The sequence below is a fragment of the Rutilus rutilus genome (genome assembly GCF_951802725.1).
Source record: "Rutilus rutilus genome assembly, chromosome: 21".
NCBI lineage: Eukaryota > Metazoa > Chordata > Actinopteri > Cypriniformes > Leuciscidae > Rutilus > Rutilus rutilus.
Genome location: NC_140226.1, coordinates 5067726 through 5091603, shown reverse-complemented (window position 1 = coordinate 5091603; position 23878 = coordinate 5067726). Strand labels below are relative to the sequence as shown.

General features: G+C 37.9%; 1 protein-coding gene across 1 annotated transcript in view; it reads right to left on the bottom strand.

Moving 5' to 3' along the window:
• The window catches only part of pxdn (peroxidasin), an 81622-nt gene that overhangs the window by 31872 nt on the left and 25872 nt on the right, over nucleotides 1-23878 (bottom strand). The window contains exons 2-7 of the mRNA XM_084392920.1: nucleotides 19297-19368; nucleotides 19008-19079; nucleotides 15893-15964; nucleotides 13086-13157; nucleotides 8874-8945; nucleotides 7369-7538 (exon numbers count right to left, since the gene is read on the bottom strand). Of these exons, the coding sequence (XP_084249046.1) occupies nucleotides 7369-7538; nucleotides 8874-8945; nucleotides 13086-13157; nucleotides 15893-15964; nucleotides 19008-19079; nucleotides 19297-19368 (530 nt within the window). The remainder of the gene's footprint in view (nucleotides 1-7368; nucleotides 7539-8873; nucleotides 8946-13085; nucleotides 13158-15892; nucleotides 15965-19007; nucleotides 19080-19296; nucleotides 19369-23878) is intronic.

Sequence of the window (23878 nt, the reverse complement as noted above, 5' to 3'; positions counted from 1 at the left end):
TCACATACAAAAAATACATACATACATACATGCATGCATACATATTTTCAATTTGTAAATAACATCTCACAATATATATTTTTTTTGCTGCAGCTTTAATCAAACAGTCATGGTGAGCAAAAGAGAATTCTTTCAAAAACATTTTTAAATATCCCATCGACCCTATATTTTTAAAGTTTAAAGTATGCTTATAATTACACAATAACACTAATTATTAAATACCCTTGAAGCAGAAATATTTAAACACAGTGTACCTTTTGAATTCTAATAAATACAATTATTTTGCTTGCAAATGTCTCCTTGCATCCTTTTATTAAGGAGTAACACACCAGCGGTTCTTGAATGTCTGGTAACTGATTGTCTTTGGAGCTTGACAGCTCACAAGCTCATTCATTATTGTTATATGGAAAAGAGCAGCCTGGACACTTTACAAAACACCTGCTTTAATGTACAACGAAAGAAAGAAAATTATGTGGTTTTGAGCAAATAATAAGCAAACTATGACATTTTGGGGGTAAAGTATCCCTCAGATTTTATGACTAACCCCTTCGCTGCTCCATCTCAAAGCATTTTGATAGACATTGGATTCATGATGCCTTGCTTTTTCTTCTTGATTTTGCGCAGTGTGGCAGTCAGAGATACTGCAGCTGTCTGTCTGGCTGTCTGTCTGGTGTCGCCCTGCTCTGTTTTGACAGGTGCCTCAGGCATATGTGTGCTGTGTTTTATGTATAGAGAGGGTGGAAAAGTCATACTGTGTTAATCCCATTCTTCTACAGAGCCTATAGGGGCGTTTGTGGGGGGCTGATTACTGTAACAAGCCTGAGCAAGTCAATCGAGCACAACAACAGCCGCAGTGATTTGTGGTTACACTGTGAGGAAACCTCAGAGGTTCCAGAAGAGACCATGCAATTCCAGACTAAAAGATGTAGACATGACAATGAAAAAGACATAAATGAGAGTCTCTTAAAAGTAAAATAGATTATATATTAGTATATTTATTTTAATTATTATTATTATTATTATTATGTAATACATAATATATATTATATGAAATTATTAGTTAAATTTCATTGAACATAAGACTAGTAACTAAATGATTTAGTAAAAATTAATAATTAGTGTAAGTAAGAATCCATTTTTTATCAATATGTAAAATGTCAATGTAGTTAACTACTTTTTTCAAAAAGGTAATTTGACAGTAGTTTGACTACTTGAAATTATAAGAGGCTTTAGTTTCTAAGCACTGTAATAAATGAATTATTTTACAGAATAAAAAAAAAAATGCTACAGTAAACACCTGTTAATTGGTTAACTGTAATTCATCATTGATTGCATTCACCTGTATCTCATTACCTTGTTAGTTTCAGCCTATTTATTCCATGTTCACTCATTCCCTCACTGCGAAGTTTTGTTTGACTGCATCTCTGAGCATTTTCCCTGGTTTCCTGTCTCTTGGTTTTTGGATTTCTTGCCTGTTCCGTGGATTACTCTCTTGCCTCTGACCCCTGTCTGTTTTGTTTTGTTTTGTTTGTTTGTTTGTTTGGACTGCCTACCTGTGTTTTGACCCTTTGCATGTACTTTGGATTACGCCTTTGGATTGCCCATAATAAAAGCTGCATTTGGATCTCACCTTCGAGACAGAAGACAGAGACAGTGCGTGACAGAAAACTTTGCAGTGAGGGAATGAGTGAACATGGAATAAATAGGCTGAAACTAACAAGGTAATGAGATACAGGTGAATGCAATCAATGATGATGAGTCCGGGCAGTGAGTTCTGGGAAATGTAGTTTGTGAAAGTGACAATAATCTGGTGTGGAGTGCCCTCTGGTGGCTCTCAAGGGCACTCCAGCTGGTGACCGTTACAATAAATAACAGATAGGGGAAATGAAACTAGACAGATGTCTAGGTTTGAAAACTTGTGATTAACAATAAAGTAATCAAGAAAACAGAGTTTGCTTCTACCTAATAACAGAATGGTTTGCCTATTAAGAACCAATCAAGTTGTAGGGAAATTATGCAATGTATCATGTCATTTTCGAAGTGTCAAAGTGATAATGTCGAAAGGGGCTGAGACGTTGTTCGACTCTTTGTGAGACTCTTAGACGGGGTTAGATTGCGGTCAGGTAACTATAATTCTTAGGCATTTTATTTAAGCGGTAAGAATAGCTACTCTTAGGCGTCAACCCGCACATTCAGAGGTGAACTCAACTGAGTATAATATTTTCAGGTGTCAAAGACACTCGGTTCAACCTAAGTAGGGGACAAATCTACCACAGAAGTAAAAACTGTGATTTAACATATAATTTACAGTGAAAAATGTTGAGCTATGCATATAACTACTTTTCCTAGAATGAGGAATAAGAGGTGACAACACGTGACTATGAGATATTACGCTTTCATGCAATTCACTGGAGACACCTTTATTTATGCCTGAAAGGCCAATGACGGATTCCGATTTGGGCGGATCTTCGCCATTTCCCTCGTTCAGGTCAGCTCTTCATCGAGCCTCCGACTGCGCTGGGCTCAGAAGTGTTGTACCTCATTCCCCTCCTTCTGGGAACTAGTTATATGCATAACTCAATGTTCCCAATCAGTCCGTTCAATCGGTGGGACTGTGGGACATATATTCACGCCCCACAAAGTTTGCTGAACTACACGTAAGGGGCCAGCACCGCCACATACCCCTTTTTTCTTTTTCAAGTGATTTTCCTAGTTTAAAATCCCTTCAGTAAGCGCCAACTGAGCCACCGTCGCTGATGTCACCAGTCTGTAAAATCGAACAAACAACCCAATTGGAAGCCGCACAAATATCCTCCGAAGACATCCCTCTAAACAATGCCCAAGACGTCGCCATGCACCTCGTTGAGTGCACACACACCCCTGCAGTCAGAGCCAACCCTTTACTCTCATTTTCAATAGAAATAGCCTATATAAACACTATATAAACATGCGAAAGACAATGTTTATATAGTGGCTTCCCATGGATCAGGTTAGGATACAAAAAGCTGGTGAGAAGAGCACACAGCCTGTGTCTGCTCAATGTATCTGTGTAAAACTCGCACAAGGCACAAAGCATGGAGTCTCATGTCTTCCTCTGAGTCAAAAGAGATGGTTCACAGGGCAGGCAGCAATAACGAGCACACACTATATGCTCCCGACATGACTTTAGGCGTATACACCGTGTTAGGATGCGACACCACTTTTGACCCATCCAACGTAAATTGGATGCATGAGGGATGCGCTGATAGCACATGGAGGTCACCAACGTGTTTCACTGATGCCAGCGCCAGGCTGGTTTTATAAGAAAGCATCATTAGGATTCTAAAGGCTCAAACGGAGGTTCACACATAGCCTCCAGAAATACAATCAGGTGCCACGATGGTACCAGTGATTTTGTAACGGGCCTAAGACGCTGCGTCCCTTTAAGGAACCATAAGGCAAGTGGGTTTGGAATTGGCACAGCACCATTAATGCCCTCATGACGAGCCAAAATGACCACCAAATAAACTTTCAACGTGGAATGGGAGCGACCTTCCTGTACTTCCTGACCTTCCAAGAATTCCTGCAAACATTTTGTATCCCTGCAATCGGGATTTCACTGATATTGCGATAAAGATATTCGCCCGCACCAAGCTTCAAACATACGCCACTTCAACGCATAAAGCCCCCTTGTCAGTGCCGCCCTAGTGCTCTGTATTGTCGCCACAACATTGATTGAGGGTCGGCCCATAGAGACCACAGCTCTGGCCGAGGTTGCAGAATTGCAGAACCCAGCGAGAGCTGGATGGGGCGACCAGGAATGAAAACATTTTTCAGCAACTATAAAGATCAGTCAATAATCTGACCCACTTTGAGGTGGAACTAAACTGCAGTGGAAAAGCAAACCGAGCCAAAGCGAGCCGAGCCGCGCCGAGCCGTACGAGCAGTACCATGCAGTGCAAAAGCGCCATTTAGGGCTGTCGCGGTGAAGGATTTTCCCTTGCGGTAATTTTGAGTGGCTCAATAGCGCGATATGCGGTTTTACCGCATTTATTAATTTATTTTGAATTATTTATATTTATTTGTTGCTATATAATTAAGTGTCACGATGTGGTCAGCATGCACAAAAACGAGTACATTTTAAGTAACCAATAAACCGAAACAAAACCGCGTCTCTCCACATTGAAAGCCTGTCACTCAGCGCGCAGTTGTTATGGCAACGGACTGTCTTTGAGTGAGTCATAAACCATTCATTCAACAACACGTTCAAAAATGCTGACTGATTCATTAAAAGATAGTAATGAAACAAGGTTAATTATTTTTAACTTTGAGCTCCACTTTTCAAGGCTCAGCTGACCAGCAATGCGTCGCATGGGTAACGCTGAAGCTTCACTTAATAGAGACAAATGGCATTGATTCAATGCGTGACTCACTGAGTTTTGTTTCCCGCGGCCGCGACCGCGAGTTCCTCGGTAAATCCATGGTAAATACCCTTTATTTTAAACGTTAAATGGATGACAGGACATATATTTAACTTTCCTTGGCCACACGGCAACCTTTTCACGAATATAACTTGACCTCAAAGACAGACGCAGGTAATCACACGCGCTCAGTCGATCTCTCTCATTCACTGTCTGTTTAGGCTTAAGTGCAAATCCACGAAACCTCTGTACAAATCACCATGATAAAACCACGATCGCCGCGTCTTATTATCATTATTAACTTATTTAACATTCAATACACATGCACGAAGTTCAAAACAAGGAGGGAATAGCCTTATGAAAAAGAAAACACGCGAATATCGCGGTTGCTGCGGTAACTTGAATTCCTCTGCGGTTGGCTTGTCAGTAGCGCGGTACTGCGATATTGCGGTTATCGCGACAGCCCTAGTGCCATTAGATGGCCCGGGACTTGCACTGTCGCTAAATGTCCGCTGCCACATATAAAGAGCATCCATGACAATTATAACAGGGGAGGAGAGCGAGTAACCCCTTGCCTGTGTATATATGCGACACCACTGCTGTGATGAGAAGAGATACATGTGTGCCCTGCAAGTGCTGGACAAAGTGTTTCACTGCCAGAATAACCGCCTGCAATTCCAAATAATTTGTGACGCTCTTTCAGCAATGCCGACCACTCCCCTCTTACAAAGCTCCTATCACACAGAGCTCCCAATCCATGTTGTAATGCGTCTATCATCAATACTTCACATGACAAAACCCCAGCCAGGGGAATTCCCTCTGTCAACAGATCCGGGTTTCCCCAGGAGATCAGAGCTTGAACGCACAATGGCTTTATCGTCACCCGTCTGTTTAAATGGCGTATAGCGTCCAGCCCACTGCTTAGTGCCCAGTGCTGGAACGCACGCATGAAGAGGAGACCCAGCCAAACGACTGCTATCATAAGGCCATAAGCCCCAGCAGTTGCAAAACTGTTAGGAAACGCATTGGCCTGCCCAGCTGAAACGGACAGCTGTGAAAATCCGCTGCCCTCTGTGCTGACAACATAGCTGTCTCCTGCACTGAATCTATCTCTAAACCGAGAAATAAAATCTGCTGACTCGGGACCAGCGAGCTCTTGTGTTCTTGTGTACTCGTGTTTTAAGTATTTGTGTTTGAGAGAAACTCTTCTCTGAGAAAATGCCTAATGAGCATTTTATTATTTTATGTGCAAAAAAACATTGTCAAATCCACTCTGAAACAGATATTTACCTGAAAATTACTGTTAGACCTACCTGAAAACAACAACTAGGCCTATATATATTATATATATATATTAGTGCTGTCAACGTTAACGCGTTAACGCATGCGATTAATTTTTGTCTGGTTTAACGTGTTAAAATATTTAACGCAATTAACGCAGCATCCGTCTTTTCTGCCATCCGTTGGCTAGCTTTACATTATATGATCACGCTCTTATTCATTTAAATGCTTTTAAACATTTCAAGCGCGGCAAGACAAAAGAGAATGCGCTGTCTGTGAATGTCCTTATGTGACACACACACACACACAGACACACACACACATAGACAGGGCGCCAGAATCCAGTTCTCTTTCGCGCTTGAACTAACAATAACAATAACAATAATTTTGTCGATTATCCTCATAAGAGCAGTCTTAAATGATTTATATAAAGTCTAAAATGAACAAAGAGTTGCGAGAGAATGAGGCGCGTGTGAGATCCATAGACAGTATATAAACGGTGAGCTCCGCGTGTGTGTGTCTGCTCTTAAAGGGACAGCAGCCAATAAAGCTTCCTGTCAGTAAAGTTAAAGAACAAAGGGAACAGAGAAAATGACTCACTGCTGTTGACTAAATAACTTTTGTAGCTTTAATAAGGATTAACTATTTAATTTATAGTTTATGCAGTGCAGACTGCATATAACTTTGATAACTTTATTAAATTTCTGTATATTTCCTAACTGTTAAGACAGGAAGGGCACGAATAAATATGACATTTATTATGGGTTTATGTTAGCATTGTTTTAAGTTCACTTAAATTAAAAACTGTTATATTTTTGAAGCCTAATAAATGTAAAAAAAAAAAAAATCAGTAGCTGTATTAATATCAGTAATACTGGCCTTCATTCATAAAAAGATGCCATTAAACAATTATTTAAAATATACTGTCTTTATGTTGTTTCTACATTAATTTGATTAACTGTGAAATTATTACATTATAAAATATATTAAAAACGTACAAAAACATTTCTTTTTTTATTGCGATTAATTGCGATTAATCACAGAAAAAATGTGTGATTAATCTAGTTAAAATTTTTAATCGATTGACAGCACTAATATATATAAAATATTTAAATAAAAATGAACTTATTAACTTTAACTGAAATGAAAAATGCCTGAAACATTGTTAAAAAAAATTTACTATGAATTTCAGGCACCCACTGGTGCCTAATTTCCTTTTCTACCATACATTTAGCAGGGTTTTTTTTTTTTGTTGTTGCTTTTTTTCAGTGAACACTGAACTGGTAATCTGAGCTGGCTTTTTCCCAGTCGACAATTTTGATCTCACAAAAGCCCAGTAGAGATGACCTGTATTTGTTTCACAGATGTTTGAAATGAAAAGTTACGCTTGACCCTTCACTCCCTCAAACATTTGACGAGGAGGTGGCGTAGCATGTGAACAATGATACATCTGGGAAATCACTCCATAATCCAGCTCACAAAACCAGATCAGCATCTGTTATTTATTATGATGACTAACATGTTCAAAGACATGCAGTGGGTCCCATGGAGTAAAATAATGTGGATGTGGTGAATGGGGGCAGATGCTGTAAATATTGCAACAATTTACTGCCTGTTGATCATTTTGATCTGAACAGAACGTGTACATTGGCTTGTGAAGTGTGTTTATGTGCGTGAATGGCCTCACCACAGTTGAGCTCCTCTGCAGTGAGAGTGGCGACCGAGCGTCCCTGCAAACGGCTTGGATAGTCGCAAGTAGCTGCGGCTTGAGCGTTCCCAGACTCTGCGTACTGCTTCAACAGATCGGCCAACCACAGCAGTTCACAGTCACAGTGCAGCGTGTTTGAGTCGAGGCGCCTAAACACCCACAAACACAAAATTCCAATAAAATGAATGCAATTCTTTGGTTAAAATAAAACAGTTTACATTTTTTTGTGAAGCATTAATTTACACTTGTAGCAAATCGGAAAACAACGTTGATACATTTGTAGCTAAGTTGGTGTGTTTGAGTCAAGATGGTAACCCTCATTCTGTGAAAAGTCTTACAAGATTCAAATGCAACACTCAATACACTTTTGTAAATCCTGCAGTAAGTGTACCTCAAATGTTAACCCTGGTTTTGCAGAACAAGTTTTACTATCTAGATCAGTTGATAAAAGGTTTCTTAGAACACCAATCCAAAATCAGCTAAATTTGCACTGATCTTTAACAGATTTTAAGTTATTTAGTTCATCAAAACATTTAAACCCCTAAAATTATAAACAAACATTTAAAAATGACTACATTTGACACTATGACACTAAAGGCCCGTTCACACCAAGGACGATAACTATAACGATAAAGATATAGTTCTAAAAATAGTTCACAATATTAAAGAATAGCAGAGACCACACCACAACTATAATTATATTGTTAGAATCCCTTTCCAAAAGATTTTTTCCGGCTGATGAACAATAAAAACATTGACAGCCAATCAGAATCCATCCTGTTTTCAGAGCTCGATCATTTAAAGCAGCAAACGACAAAACTGCAGCATGTGCTTTGAATAAGCAGAACAATATCACGTGCTGGTGTAGACGCTAATAGTTATCTTTATAGTTATCGTTCCTGGTGTGAACAGGCCTTAAGTCAAGGTTATTACTAGAGTTAAGTAAGCCTAAAACCATAGGAACATTTTTATTACTTGTAATAAAATAAATGTTAACTGAAACAAAATTAACTACCAAAACTTAAATTATTATATTTCATCTAGTTGCCAAGGCAGCATTTCTCATTTTTATTTAGTTTAACTTGATGTACAAACAAACCAATATAAAACTGAAATAAAAGTTTGCATAAACTGTATAGACATTTAAAAAACGAATAAAAAAAATGACAACACAAAAATACTAATACTTTAAATTTAAAATGAAAACAGAAAAAAAAAAAGTATTATATTAATTTCAAAATATTAATACAAATATAATAGGATCTCAATGCTACAAATATTACACTGTACTAAATGTTTTGATTACAAACCATTTAAAATACTCTCAGCACTATGTCTCATTTATTTATTTTTGGGGTCTAAAGTGGAACACAACCAACTTTGAGTTTTTTCAAGATCTTATTGATAACCAAATAAAGAGACAGTCTCTGAGCAACCTAATGCTTTACCCATCCGTAAATAAAGTCAGCTTGAGTAATACTCACAGTCTCTTCATGGACTGCAGGTGGGAGAAGGTTCCTAAAGCAAGATGAGTAATTCTGTTGTTGTGAAGAAACCTGCAGTAGATATCAATGAGAAGCGCACAGATTCAAATGTGTGTATTCACAAATCAGGCATTTATAATCTGTGACCAGTACAGGAAAAACACAACACATGCCATAAAATAAGTCATCTGTTTAAACTTTGACATCTACTCCAATTGTTGTTGTTTTGAGGAAAATGTGATATTTGTTTTGTAGATGATCCGACAAATTCTTTTGGGGGGGATCATGAAAGATGAAAAATAAATAAATAATAATAATAATAATAATAATAATAATTATAAAAATAAAATTTTGTGATGCATCAGTTTTTATGGCCCTGACACTTGAAGCGTAGCCATTGGAATCTTCTTAACTGCTGGAGGGACATGACGTCGTCTCGATTTGTACTGACACTAGAGGTCGCACTTGGGAGCCCATAAAACCTCTGATATTTTGAGAAAAGGCCAATGAGAATTGGCGAGTGAAATTTGCATATGCCACTCCCCCGGACATTCGGGTATAAAAGGAGATGGCATGCTTCTACTCGGTCAGGTTTGTGCTGAGGAGCCCAGACAGTTTCCCAACAGGTAGTTCAGCACTGTGGTAGGAGGCAAACAATGTCTCATTCCCTCCATCTCAGTGGTAGGTATTGTGCGATTGAGTTTGCATGGGATGTGAGTGGCCTGCAGTGACTTCAGTCGCTGCTGACTCCAAAGGAGGAGATGGCGTGCGAGTTGCGACATGAGCGCAAACAGTCTTGGCGGTTTATAGAGGCTACTGTCGCCGTGTTGTCCATCCCAATCAACGGCCGAAACCTCCGCAGGGCAAGTACAACCGGGCATCTTTGCCTGTCACCGAGGTAAAAAGGACCAGGTGCCCGCTGAATATGGGCGGGCACCTGGTGAACTGAATCACATAACTGAGTCTGGCTGTTCTGATGAGCCAGCGAGACGGGTTGAGGAGTACGTCTCCTGGGAAAGAGCAGCTTCCACCATCCCTGGGTCGCCCATGTCAGGGACACTTTGAAGCCTTCATCAAGTTCTTGGTGCTCGCCTGAGGGACAGGCGGCTTTGCTTTCCTGTGGGTGGCTCGACGCTGCGCTCGGGCTGTGGGTTCGGACTGTGGAGTTGCTGGTGTGGCTGGCACAGTTAGAGGCCCTTGGTGATGATCAGATGGGGTGCGGGACCTCAGTGGCCTGTAGGTGGAATCTCACTTAGGCAAGATGCTATTGGCCTCCGTCTGCTTCTTGACTGCCGAGAACTGCTGGGCAAAGTCCTCAACAGTGGAAGACGGGGACGAGATGGGGGCATCAAGAAAGCGAACCTTGAGATGGAGTTCCTGGACCACCATGGAGGACATCACCTGGCTGACAGCCCGAGCCATGACCATAGGGCGAAGTCAGTCGGCGAACGCAGTTCCTGCATCAATACAGGCTCAGAAATACCCTCGTGCAGCTCTTTTAGTGCCTTGGCCTGATGGACCTGCAGGATGGCCATAGCATGCACAGCAGAGGCAGCCTGTCCAGCAGCACTGTACGCTTTCGCTGTCAGAGACAAAGTGAGAAAGTTTGTGAGGGAGACCAGGTGGCTACGTTTTTACGGGCATAAACACACCGCAATTGCATGCTCCACCTGTGGGACCTCCGTGTACCCCCTGGCTGCCCCACTGTCGAGGGTTGGGAGGGTGGAAGAGCTGGCAAAGCAGGACCTGGCAGTAAAAGGTGCTTTCCACGACTTTGTCAGCTCTTCATGCACTTCCGGGAAGAAAGGACCCAAGAGGCCATTCGCTTTGAGCCTAGCCGTCCTCTGAGCCCAGATACCAGTAATCCAGCCACGAATGTTCGGGACAGGGCAGAGGATTCCACTCCAGCATGATGCCTCTCGGCCCGAGCAAGCATGGCTGCCAACTCTGCGTCGGACGCAGACTGAGCTACTACACCCAAAGGTTTGGAGTCCAGCAGAGTCTTTAGTATTGGAAGGCATAAGCCCACCCTCTGATGCTACAATTGATAATTCACCCTCATCTGGAGCCCCGAATGAAAAATTGGGTTTGCCCCAAGACGAACCCCTAACTTATCCACTGGGCACAACGAGCATGACGAGGAATGAGAGGCCCGTGGGGTTGACCCAGCGGAAACACTCACATTGTTGTCCCCATGTCGCCCTCAGTGCTTGCTGAAGCGGCCTTGTGCATAGCAGAAGGACTGGGATGGGGAGAAACTGAAGTACCGTAAACTGAAGTAGTACAAAATCGTTAAGACTTAAATTTAAGGAGATATAATCGAGACTTGAGGGTGGGCTCTTTTGAGTATTTTGATAGTAAATAACTAAAGTACCTAGCAACCACTCAGAATACCCTAGTATTCTGTATAATGTATATCAATGTACTAAAAAATACCCAACACACCTTATCATTGTGCGTTTTGCATGAGCGTGCACTAGTATATTAAAAGTATATTTTTCTTATTTAAATTTTTGAGAACTAAACTGTAAACTAATTTTTTCAGGATTCTTTAATGAATAAAAAGTTCAAAAGAACAGTGTTCATTTTAAGTAGATATCTTTTGTAACATTATGAATGTCTTTACTGTCACTTTTGATCAATTTAATGCGTCCTTGCTGAAGTAACTTTCGAATGGTAGTGTATCATGGTTTCCACAAAAATATGTTTTCAACATTGATAGTAGGGATGGCGAAAACTAAAAATTTTCTTGACCGACCACCGAGCCTCATTAGCCGGTTGAAACCGGTTAACCGATTCGTTTAAAATATGCTACACTATTTGAAATAACAGCCATTTCGAGCCGCGCTTGCAATTGCGCAACTCTGTCGCATCTCTCTGCCGCTCTGCCTCCCACTCACACACACACACTGCCGCCCTTCCACTCACGTCACTTTTTTTAAATCCCCTACAGCGCAAAACATGAGTCCCGCAAACGCGGCGCCGAGGAGCTTGTATGTAATCGGAGGACAAATGGCTCCTTAGTTTCGAAATGGTTTGGGTACAAGGTGATCGCGTTGAAAATAAAGGCGTTTGTCTAGCGTTAGAAGCTCATTTGAAACATTGCCGCGGCTCATTTAAGAAAACGACTGCTCCGAAGAGACGCCGCTGTCCCACACACTACTTTTCTTTGCACGCTTCATCCTGTCGTCTGCCCTGGCTCTAGCCTCGAGTGTTTTAGCCTGTAGTAGCCTTTACTTTTCGCAAACCTTGTGAGCACGCGAACCCAAACGCTGTGACCTCGCGCCAAATGTTTTTATTGGTTTACTAAGTACAAACAGGCGAGTTATGAAAAATTTAGTGTGAGGGATTTGTTCACGTCACACAAAAATATCTTGGAATGAGATGGCTAACTGTAGTAGTGTTTAGTCCACTGTCTATAATAGCCTAATTTAGAGGTCACTTTTTTTTTTTTTTTACCGACTACCGACAACTTTGATCGGTTAACGTTGATACGGTCAACCATCGGTCAAACGGTCATCGGTTAACATCCCTAATTGATAGTAATCAGAAAGGATTCTTGAGCATCGAATCAGCATATTAGAGTGATTTCTGAAGGATAATGTGAGAGTGAAGACTGGAGTAATGAGCTAAAAATTCAGCTTTGCATCACAGGAATAAATCAGAATTAAAATATATCCAAATAGAAAACAGTTATTTTAAATAGTAATAATATTACAATGTTATAATGTATTTTTAAATGCAGTCTTGGTGAGCATAAGAATTTTATTTTATTTTATTTTTTATCTTAATTATCAAAAATTTTTGACTGGTAATGTATATGCTCTGTGGAATTTCGATACAAAGATGAAGGTCCACAGGGACGTTTGATACGCACAATTCTAAGTGCTCTAAATGATCAACATTATCAAAACTTTGTTGAAAAACGTCTAGGATTAAACATGTAACCCCGGTTCCCTGAGAAAGGAACGTGACGCCACATTAGTTGCTGACGCTATGAGGACGCGCCCCCAAAAGTTTAAATATTTCATTTGTCAGGCTTTACAAGGTTAAAGTGTTCCTTTGATTGCAAAAAAACCCCGATAACATAGACACGTCTGCCTACAAGCTTATCTTTTTTTTTTATCTCGTTTTAAAAAGGGATGTGTTATCATGACTAAACATGATAAACATGAGTGATCATTTGAGGTTTGAGATGCATGCAAAACTCACAGCCGCTCAAGCTTGGGTAGATGAGAGAAAGACTCGGGCTCCAATGACTCAATGTTGTTGAAGTGCAGGTATCTGTGAGAGAGATTCATATGTTTTATTTCCCATAAACATGGTATCTAGATCAAACACTCTATCAATGCTTTTACAACAGATTTTAGACTTCATTTTGAACATGTTATTCACACAGCATGTTTTGTGCCTAATGTCTGTTAACACAGAACCTTCCATAATCTTGTGTATTTTTACCAAGACAAAAATAATAGGACAGGACTTGATTTTATCATTGAAAATGTATTGTGCACCATTCCAGAATGGAGACCATTATTTAATTTTCTTTAAAGGGGTCATATGATGCTATTTTATAAGGTCATTATTTTGTTTATTGGGTGTACTAGAATAGGTTAACATGTTTTAATGTTCAGAAAACACATTATTTTTCACATACTGTACATTATTGCAGCACCTCTATTCCCAGACTGTCTGAAACGCTCTGATTTCTACAAAGCCCCTCCTTTCGAAAACTCCAGAGTGCTCTGATTGGCCAGCTGACCCAGTGTGCTCTGATTGGCCAAACACCTCAACACGTGTCAGAAATGTAACGACTCTCACCATAACCGTGAGCTTCAGCTTCCAAGGCTTCTAAAGCAATTGTAAACACAAACAGTTAAATGTCTGCAGCTCTGTTAGATAGAATAAATCCCTTTTGTGGGGAAATATGAGCTTTCTAACTTTGCAGATCTTATACATGCAAAAATAGATAAATTACACTCTAAAGGAAAAAGAAAACAAAGCATCATATGAGAACTTTAAAATAATGTAGACCACTCAATCAGGTACAATAAGACCAGGGACGTATATTGGCAAAGCAAACTCAATTTAGTTTCATTTCATGTTGATTTGAACAATATGAACGAGGTGATAACAAAATTCCAACTCTGTGACATCATAAATAGCTCTTTCTACAAGTCTAAAATGCTGTGGGTTTATATGAAGATAACAATATCAGAAACAAAAGGTCATGGAGAGTAATAAGAAATACTTTAAGTGATTGTAAAGTGTGCTTATGTTTTCCTGGCATAAATATATAAATATATATATATAAATAAATAAATAAATAAATACATTTAAATATATATATATATATATATATATATATATATATATATATATATAAATAAATAAATAAATTTAAATATATATATATATATATATATATATATATATATATATATATATATATATATATATATATATATATATATATATATACATATACATATATATATATATATATATATATATAGTACAGGTCAAAAGTTTGGAAATATTACGATTTTTTTATATTTTTGAAAGAAGTCTCTAATGCTTATCAAGGCTGCGTTTATTTGATCAAAAATACATTTATTCCTGTGATGCAAAGCTGAATTTTCAGCATCATTACTCCAGTCTATCACATGATCCTTTAGAAATCATTCTAATATTCTGATTTATTATGAGTGTTGGAAACAGTTCTGCTGCCTAATATATTTGATGAATAAAAGGTTAAAAAGAACTGCATTTATTCAAAATAAAAAAAAATTTCTAATAATATAAATCTTCTTTACTATCACTTTTTATCAATTTAACACATCCTTGCCGAATAAAAGCATTGATTTATTTCAAAAAAAGAAAGAAAAAAAATTCCAGACCCCAAATTACTGACCAGTAGTGTATATTGTTGTTACAAAAGATTTATATTTTTAAAACATTTGCTTCTTTTTTTTTTTTTTTTTACTTTTTATTCATCAAAGTATCCTAAAAAAGTATCACAGGTTATGAAAAAATATTAAGCAGCAGAACTGTTTCCAACTTTGATAATGAATCATCATATTAGAATGATTTCTAAAGGATCATGTGATAGACTGGAGTAATGATCCTGAAAATTCAGCTTTGATCACAGAAATAAATGATAATTTAAAGTATAATAAATTGAAAACCAATTACTTTGAATTGTAATAATATATCACAATATTACTTTTTTTTTTCTGTATTTTTGATCAAATAGATGCAGGCTTGATGAGCAGAAGAAACTTCTTTCAAAAACATTTTAAATAGTAATGTTTCCAAACTTTTGACCTGTACTGTATATATATATATATATATATATATATATATATTTATTTATTTATTTATTTATTTATTTAACATCAGTATCTGCATTCTAGCCAGCTGCAAGTGAGAATTTTATATTAGACATATAAATCTAACCTGACATATTAGAAGATATCACTAAATAACTAAAAAAGTGGAACAATACAAGAAAATATGAGCTATTACTCCTAAGGGAAGGTTCTCTATAAAATCTAAATGTAAATGTTATTTTGTTTTAGGATTTATACTCCCCAGTTTGGCATTGTGCTTTCTTAAATTTCTTTGTGTAAAACACGGATCAATTTTCACCATACCTTTAAAAGAATAGTTCAGCCAAATATAAAAACTTCTGCAATAATTTACACACCAATCCTATATGACTTTCTTTCTTTTGTGGAATACAAAAAGATCAATTTTGACTGTTGTTATTTTCAATGCAATTACTATAAGTTGGGACTGAATGTATATTTCACCATAAAAATATCATTATAGTGTCCATGCAAAAAAAAATTCCCCAAGTCTTCTGAAGCGATACAATAGCTTTGTGTGAGGAACATAAATTGTTTTAATTCAAGAGATAACAATTTTCATTTTGGGAGAACTATTCCAAACATTTTGGTTACTATAGCCAGAATTAACATGGAAAGGAAACTTAGACAGGGCAGAGGGTCACTTACAGTTGTTCTAGAGAGACGAGCCCCTTAAAAGCTTCTCGGTCGATTGCCTGAATTTCATTCTTGTACAAATAGCTGGAAGAAATATTCAGGAATATCACAAGGGGTTAGGATTGAATGTCAAACACACACACACACACACACACACACACACACACACACACACACACACACACACACACACACACACACACACACACTCACAGAAAAAAGAAAACAGGTCAGAATAAACTTGTCATATCATATAATGAAGGAATAATAGAAGAATAAAAATAACAGAAGACTGTTGCATATTGACTGCATATTGGTAAAAGGGGGCCTGTGGGAAACAGGAACTCATGTTTGTGGTTTCCCTGTCTAGGGACAGGGCTGTTGAGAACGAGGGCACATTCACATAAACCACATGATCCACTGACCTTGAGGACGATGATACCATCCCACAGGGAGTATATGCTGCAGATATGTGCTGCAGCATACAGTATATACATGCACATGTCAATATATACATATATACATACACATGTAAATATATACATATATACATATATACATACACATGTATATATTCCATACACATATGAAAGATTTTCATATATAAGCAACACTTCTCTTTACTATTAAACAGTGCAAAACGTGATCAAACCTAAGTTATGAGAATTATGAGAGCTGTTCAAGTTTGTTTAAGAATCTGCAAATATGCCAGTTGAATATTATTGCTATAATGGGGTCATTAGTAAATATTAGGGATGCACCAATTTTTGGCCAATACGACAACGATTTTAACAAACAACTCCCGACTGATTCCTGATATTTTGTAACTTGATCACTTATTTGAACTTTTTCCATTAAAATAGATTACTGTTTTGATCATGTTTTAAATGAGCAGAGTTTAAAAACACATGCATTAAGGTTTAGGGCCCTATCTTACACCCGGCGCAATGCAGCGGCAAGCGCGACGCAAGTGTTTTTTGCTAGTTTCAGCCCGACGCAGTTATCATTTTCACGTCCTGCGCCACGTTGTTTAAAGAGCAAATGCATTTGCGCCCATTTGTGCGCCCATGGGTGTGCTGGTCTGAAAACGAGGTGTGTTCTGGCGCAATGTTGGCATGTTGCTATTTTGAGGCAACAGAAATAGACCAACTGAAACCTGCTCTAAAGTCAATGGCCCAATATTTGTTTTGTTATTTAAAGAGCGCGTTAGTAATGTGTGCCTATGGGCGGGTCCACAACGCGCGTACATTCTGCTTATTAAACACACAGGGATGCACAGCAGCACACAAACATGCCAAATATTTAAAATAAAAGGATTACAATGTAAAAGATTATTATTGTGTAGCCTACATAAAGATATGGTGGAATCCGGCATTTAAAGGGAATGGGAGATGAGACTCTGGTTGGTTTAATGCACGTATATCCCAAAACACACCCATTACTCATTAAGAGAATAGGGACAACCCTTTTAGACCACGCGCCTGACACGCCGACCATTTTTCCCGTTGTTAAACTAGCAAAAGTGGATTCAGACACGCCCTAAGTGAACTTGCGCCCTGCGCTTTAGACCATGCACTTATATCGTTAAAATAGGGCCCATGGTAGTTTATTGCTGCATCATCAAATAATTTTCATTGAACATGGATTGTATTCATTTAACATGCAACAGACCAACATTATAACACTGCAAAAAATGCTTAACTTACTTACTAAAAAATGTAAATCAAGATCCATTTGCCAGAAAAGTAAAATGCCATAAGATATTATGTCTTGTTTTCTGGGGAAATACATAAAAATTAAGTGAGTTGTTGCTTTAAAAAAAATAAAAAAATATCTGCCAATGGGGTAAGAAAATTATCTTGTTTCTGTTTGAATTAAGATAATTTTTCTGATCCCATTGGCAGATATTTTAATTTTAATAAAAAAAATTTAAGCAACAACTCACTTAATTTTGATTTATTTCCCCAGAAAACAAGAAAGTAAGTAAGAAAAGCTTCTTTTTTTTTTTTTTGCAGTGAAGAGAGGCACAAAGTAAGATAAAAAATAAAACAAAATACAAATAACACAACGTGGCAAGCTTCAGAGGTTATATTTGCTATCAAATATTTCTTATTAACAACATCAACTCATATCTGACTTATTATTATAGAACATTTCATATTTCTTAGTTACATATTTCTAATAAATAGAAAGACATTATACAACTCAGTGCCACACAGTTAATTAATAACTTTCGGTTTGTTATACTGGATTTTTCATGCTATTGGTGATATGCCAATAGTCTTAAATTATTTTTGATTTAAAAAACTTTTTTTCACATTACAGTTTTATGTAGGGGAGGGGATGGATGTGACAACTAAAAAATAATGTCAATGCCAAATTGAAATCTTGGTGGTTCTAAAAACAAACTTCATTTCCTTAAGGAAAATATCATTTATATATCTATTTACTTTTATTTTGGGGTGAAATATGAGCCTGGCATTTTCTTGAGAGGTTTGATGAGATTCACCTACACGTACTTTACTCTTTTTGTATTATCTGACCAGCTGAATTTAGATGTTATCTAGGCAAAACCAGGTGTGAAACATTTCAAACAAGTGACTATTTAAATATAAACACAGGCTGCTCTCACCACAAATAAAGTTTGAGATTCTCGAATTGCCCTGTGACGAACAAAGACAGGAACTGTGCAACGCCTAAGCAGAGAGCAATTATTCCATCTCCGTCTGATCTCTGCACTTTTGGGTCAGGGCCGTCAGACAGATAATTTCACAGTGCAGACAGTTACATTCCCCATATGTGTGAGAGCTTCATTCCATGACCTCAACTCTTTACTGTGTAAAACTGGTGAAGAGGGAAGATTTATCATACAACACCTACAATAATGTACATTTAAACTTTATGATGTACCTTCAGTCAGTAGTTAAAGAGTCAACTGTACTTAGAGTCAGTATAAACTGTTCAAATCAACAGTTCTTAAGAGTCAATATTACTTTACTGCTTCAACTCTGGCACACTACTATGCATAAAGTATCACTCATTCCACACTTTCTATCTATACTTTTTATAGAATCTATAACCAAATCTGTTCCATAAGAAGTCAAATCAGAATCAAAGATAAACTCACAGATATTTGAGGTTTTCCAAATCTTCAAAGGCTCCTCTTGGGATTCGTCTGATGTGGTTATTATTTAAAAGGCTTAAAGAAAGAGGAAAGAAAATGAATAAGACATTAAAACAGATGGGCATGCATAATACATGTGTCAAACAAATGTACATGATCCAAAATGTTTAGTTCTGTTTAGTTTGGTTTCATGAAACCAAAAAAGCAAGTTAATGCCAATAACAAAAACAGCAATCATATAATAGAGTAAGTTTTACAAGGTGGCAAGACTTGAGAAAACATGGACACTTACAGTGTATTGAGATTCTTCAACCGCCTAAAGGAGCCTGGCTGTAAATCCTTGATTTTGTTGAATCTCAAATCTCTGGAAACAAAAAATAAACACTTTTAGATAAAAAAAGAAGTGTATTTTATTGCATTTGCCATGGTATTCTATGAACACAGCGTTGTCATGTATTAAGTAAATCCCCTTTTTTTTAATATATATATATATATATATATATTACATGACTTTAGTGACAATCATTAACAGGCTTAATTTAAATCATCTCTTGAAAAACAGAGAATAGCAGAAAATATGTCTGCTGTTGTGGTTCTGAATACAAATAAAAATTTCAGTGCTACCCATGACATTATACATCATCAAACTCCGACCTAAGAAGTGTGGAGTGCCACAAGGCTCTATCTCAGGCCCTTTAATGTATTGCTTATATATGTATCTTTCAGCTGATATTACAAGGTACAGCTGATATTACAAGGAATATTACAAGGATATTACACTGTCATGACATGCAGCTCTATGTCCTTGACACTAGATGTAATTTCACTGCTTTCTAAGAGTACATTAAGGACATTTAAAGCCTTGATGACTTCTGTCCTTCTGCAAATTCTGATAAAAACGAGATGTTAATAAGACCAAACATTTCAAGATGTTCTTTTAATATAATGTCTCTAGACTATATGTCTCTAGATATCAATTTAAAGCCACTTTGTCAGTGTCCCTATACAGCATGTTATCATAGTGGCATGTAAATAATGAATAGGTTCAAGCATTTGTAAATTCAAGATGCAGGAGTCAAGAGTTCCTACCATGTCCAGAGGACATAAACAGTGTCAGAATATCAATATCAATTATAAATAATGTAATTTAATTTAATTATAAAATGCTGATACTTGCATTTAAATGCTCTGATTTAAAGTACTGATTCCTCAGAACCCCAATAACTACCCCTTAATGTAACAAATACTTTTTTATTTAAATTATTCCCAACACATGTTAGAAGTAAGGTTGAAAATATATTCAATCTCTTCCTCTTCCTCTATCCCTTTCCTTTATGGCCCCTGAATACACTCTCTCGGCTAAAGTCTAGACATATCGGTTTAGCCAGCCATATAACTAACTTTTTATAGACATGCGCTCAACTGTGCTGTATTGTTAGGTCTGCTGGAATCCCGACTATTATTCTCAGGATATAATAGAGTTTGTGAACTATAATTAGGGACTAAGACTAACATTATCACTATTTTCTCTGACTTTACCTCATAAGCTCCTGTCCTGGTCAGATCCAGCTGACCCACCGCTAACAATCTCCATTATCCCCAACCTACACCTATATTTGCAGCTCTGTATCTAATATCAGTCATATTCTAAGCCAGCAAGTGAAAGATATTTCCCTGACCACTGCTTGGATCACTCCAGTAATCTCAGGATGGGCTCCAAACTTACAATCACCAACTATTATATTTTATTTAACAACAAAGTGACCATTACAATTTTCAGTAACACTTTATTTTACAGTGTCCTTGTTACATATGTAACATGTCCTTACCATAGTAATAACAGTAAATTATGCATGATTACATGCAACTAACCCTCAACCAAATTCTAATCCTACCCGAACCCTATAGTAAGTACATGTAGTTGCTTGATATTACTCAGTACTTAAATAAATAATAATAACACTGTAACAATGACACCTTAAAATAAAGTGTAACCCTTTATTTTCTTTATAATAACCCTTTATAGTAAAACTATTAATCCTAATAGTTTTATAACTTTTTTTTTTTTTTTTTACTTTGGCCTAGACAATTGTTTAAGCCACCATGAATGTCGATCCTTTCAAGATTTCTTCCTCATCCTACTTAATCTCTTTGGTTTGCTCACACAGAGTATTAAGGCAGGTTTCTCAGTGCAGCTGTTTTAAAACAATATGTATAGTGAAATGTGCTATTTAAATTGAATAAAACTGAAACTGTACTTGATTGATGATTGTTTTGTGTCTTTGGTGCATTTGTCAGTACACTGAAACAGGCATGGAGTAGTAGGGGAGGGTACTAGTGCTCAGTATCTTCACTGGCATCATGATGTAATTTACCTTATTATGAGAACAAATAACTAAAGGATAACATTGCAAGCAATAAAAGGATGGCAGTGTTTTTCTGTCACAGAGACCATTAATTTGACTTGCAAAAACCACCAAATTGTAAATAGGGCATGCACCAACTTACACATGCCCTATGAGATACTGAACAGAGAACGAACTTCAAGCAATAACCAGGTCCAAAAGCTGGTGATTAAAGCTAAAAGTTACCTTTCAAGGGAACTCGCGCTGCGTCGAGAATTGATGCTGTGGGAACGCTCTGTGTGAATGCGTCGGAAAGCACATGTGTCTCCCTGCCTTCGCTACAATACAAGTGGGGATACACGCAATTTATGTGTTGTCTGTTTGGGAATAGAGCACGCACGTCAGCTCTAGTAAAAGGGGGCTGACAGTGTCCATTCATAAATTTCCTGACGTGTAAGATATTGTCCGCTCCAGTTAGCTTTCTTCTTGTGGGAAAGAAAGTCTTATGAAAGTGGCTCGATTCTCACGTTTGCTGAGGCAACACGTAGATTATGGGGCTGCAGACTGCAAGAAATAATCTATTGCAGGGGTCGGCAAGTAAGTTTGGCATCGGGCCCAAAAAAAAATTCAGGCCAGAACATAGTCAAAGGATAATTTGAGAAATTAATTTATGAAAAATGCAACTAGTATTGCCTGTGACCGACTGTTAGTGTCTTTTGTAACTGGTTGTGAGCTGTTACTCTGTGTTAAATCCTGTAGTAGGACAGTCATTAACAAAAAGCCACATTTGTGTGGTGGTGTCCGGGTTTTACACTGGATAAATGAATAAAGCAGTAATGACACGTAACCTGGCAAGTATCTTCATTCACCAACTTGCAACACAGACCGCCTTGCTAAAACACACATATGTGGAAGATGCGGAATGGAAAAAAATAACTTAACCATCAAAGGCATATTTGAGTCATGCTCTTACCAAACTATGTTTTCCTCTTTCCATATTGTGAATAATAGATGTGTATCATTTTAATTTGCTTGTTACACAATGGAGCTTAACTTATTGTAATAATTATTTGACGTAGCCTACTTTTACACTAAGTATTATTCCTTGGCATCCTTACGTACTGCATTTTTTATTTTATTGTTTGCGTGCTGGAGGTACGCTATTGTGTCGTGTGCAGAGTGATGTTAACATTTAAGATAGCTGGTGAGAGAAAATGGCACTATCAAAGAGTCTAAAGAGGAAAGTTGACAGCGAAAATAGGGCATACAAAGAAGAATGGAAAGACATCTATGTGTTCATCCTACCTCCAGTAGTTTTGTGAATGCAAAGCCGGTGTGTCTTATCTGCAACAAAGCGATCCACAGACTCTATGGAATGTCTTTCAGAACTTTTCAAATTAAAAGCTCTCAATTAATCTCAAAATAAAACATTGCTGCAAAAATGTTCTCGTACTTTTATTTTGAGGGCAAAATAACCAAAGACAAAGTGATTGTGAGTAACTGTTGCTGTCATGACAGATCTATTTCAGAACCAGCCGCCATCAAAATAATCTGGCTGCGACCACTGATCTATTGGAATCGGATCTCGCATTTGCTGAGGCAACACATAGATTACGGGTCTGCAGACTGTAATAAAGAATCTAGTGGGTCAGATCTCGCGTTTGCAAAGGCGATGCATAGATTACAGGTCTGCAGACTGCAATAAAGAATCTAGTGGCTCGGATCTCACATTTGCCGAGGCAGCGCGTAGATTACGGGTCTGCATTAAAGATTTTGTGCCTCAGCGCACATATCTAGAATTGGAATCCTTCTTAGGAACGATAAAATACCGGCTGTAAACCCGGACTCTCTGTCGGGGGAAGGAACACGTTCTATGGCCCCCTTCCCCAGCTAAGCTTTTACCTCCTGTTTACCTCCTGTTCCATAACCACAGCCTTCTCTGGGCCTACCACTGTGGAGAGGACCCCCCTGTGTGCAGGACCCATTGAGATATATTTGGCAGAAGTTCCCATGCTGCCAAAAAGTCTCTTATGGGAACCAGTCTCTCAACACTGGTCTTAGGTGTTATTCGAGCAACCAATTCGATGCCATGAAACGGATGACCAGCAGGAAGCAACCGAACTGACCACTCTGAAACCCTCCTCTGCAACGTTTCCGTGCAGACACTGAGACTAGAACTCGCTGAAGACCGCTGCGCCCCGAAGCGCATGAGGTAGCAGGGTTGGCAGAATGGTCCCCTGAGGGTATCAAAGGAAGATGGACACCATATAGTGAGGTGTTATCCGTTTCCCTCTGGAATTCCGCCATTTAATTCCTCAGAATCAAATGCAGCCAAAGATCAACCAGACAAGTAAAAACGATCTGGATGAAAGGCTGAATATAGTGTATAAATACAGACATCAAAATCAGATGAGTATTTACCATTTAATTCCTCAAAATTAAATGCAGCCAAGAAACAACCAGATAAGTATGCACTGTCTGAATGACAGGCTGAGTATTCATAATATAATCTCAAAGACAAAAAGAATC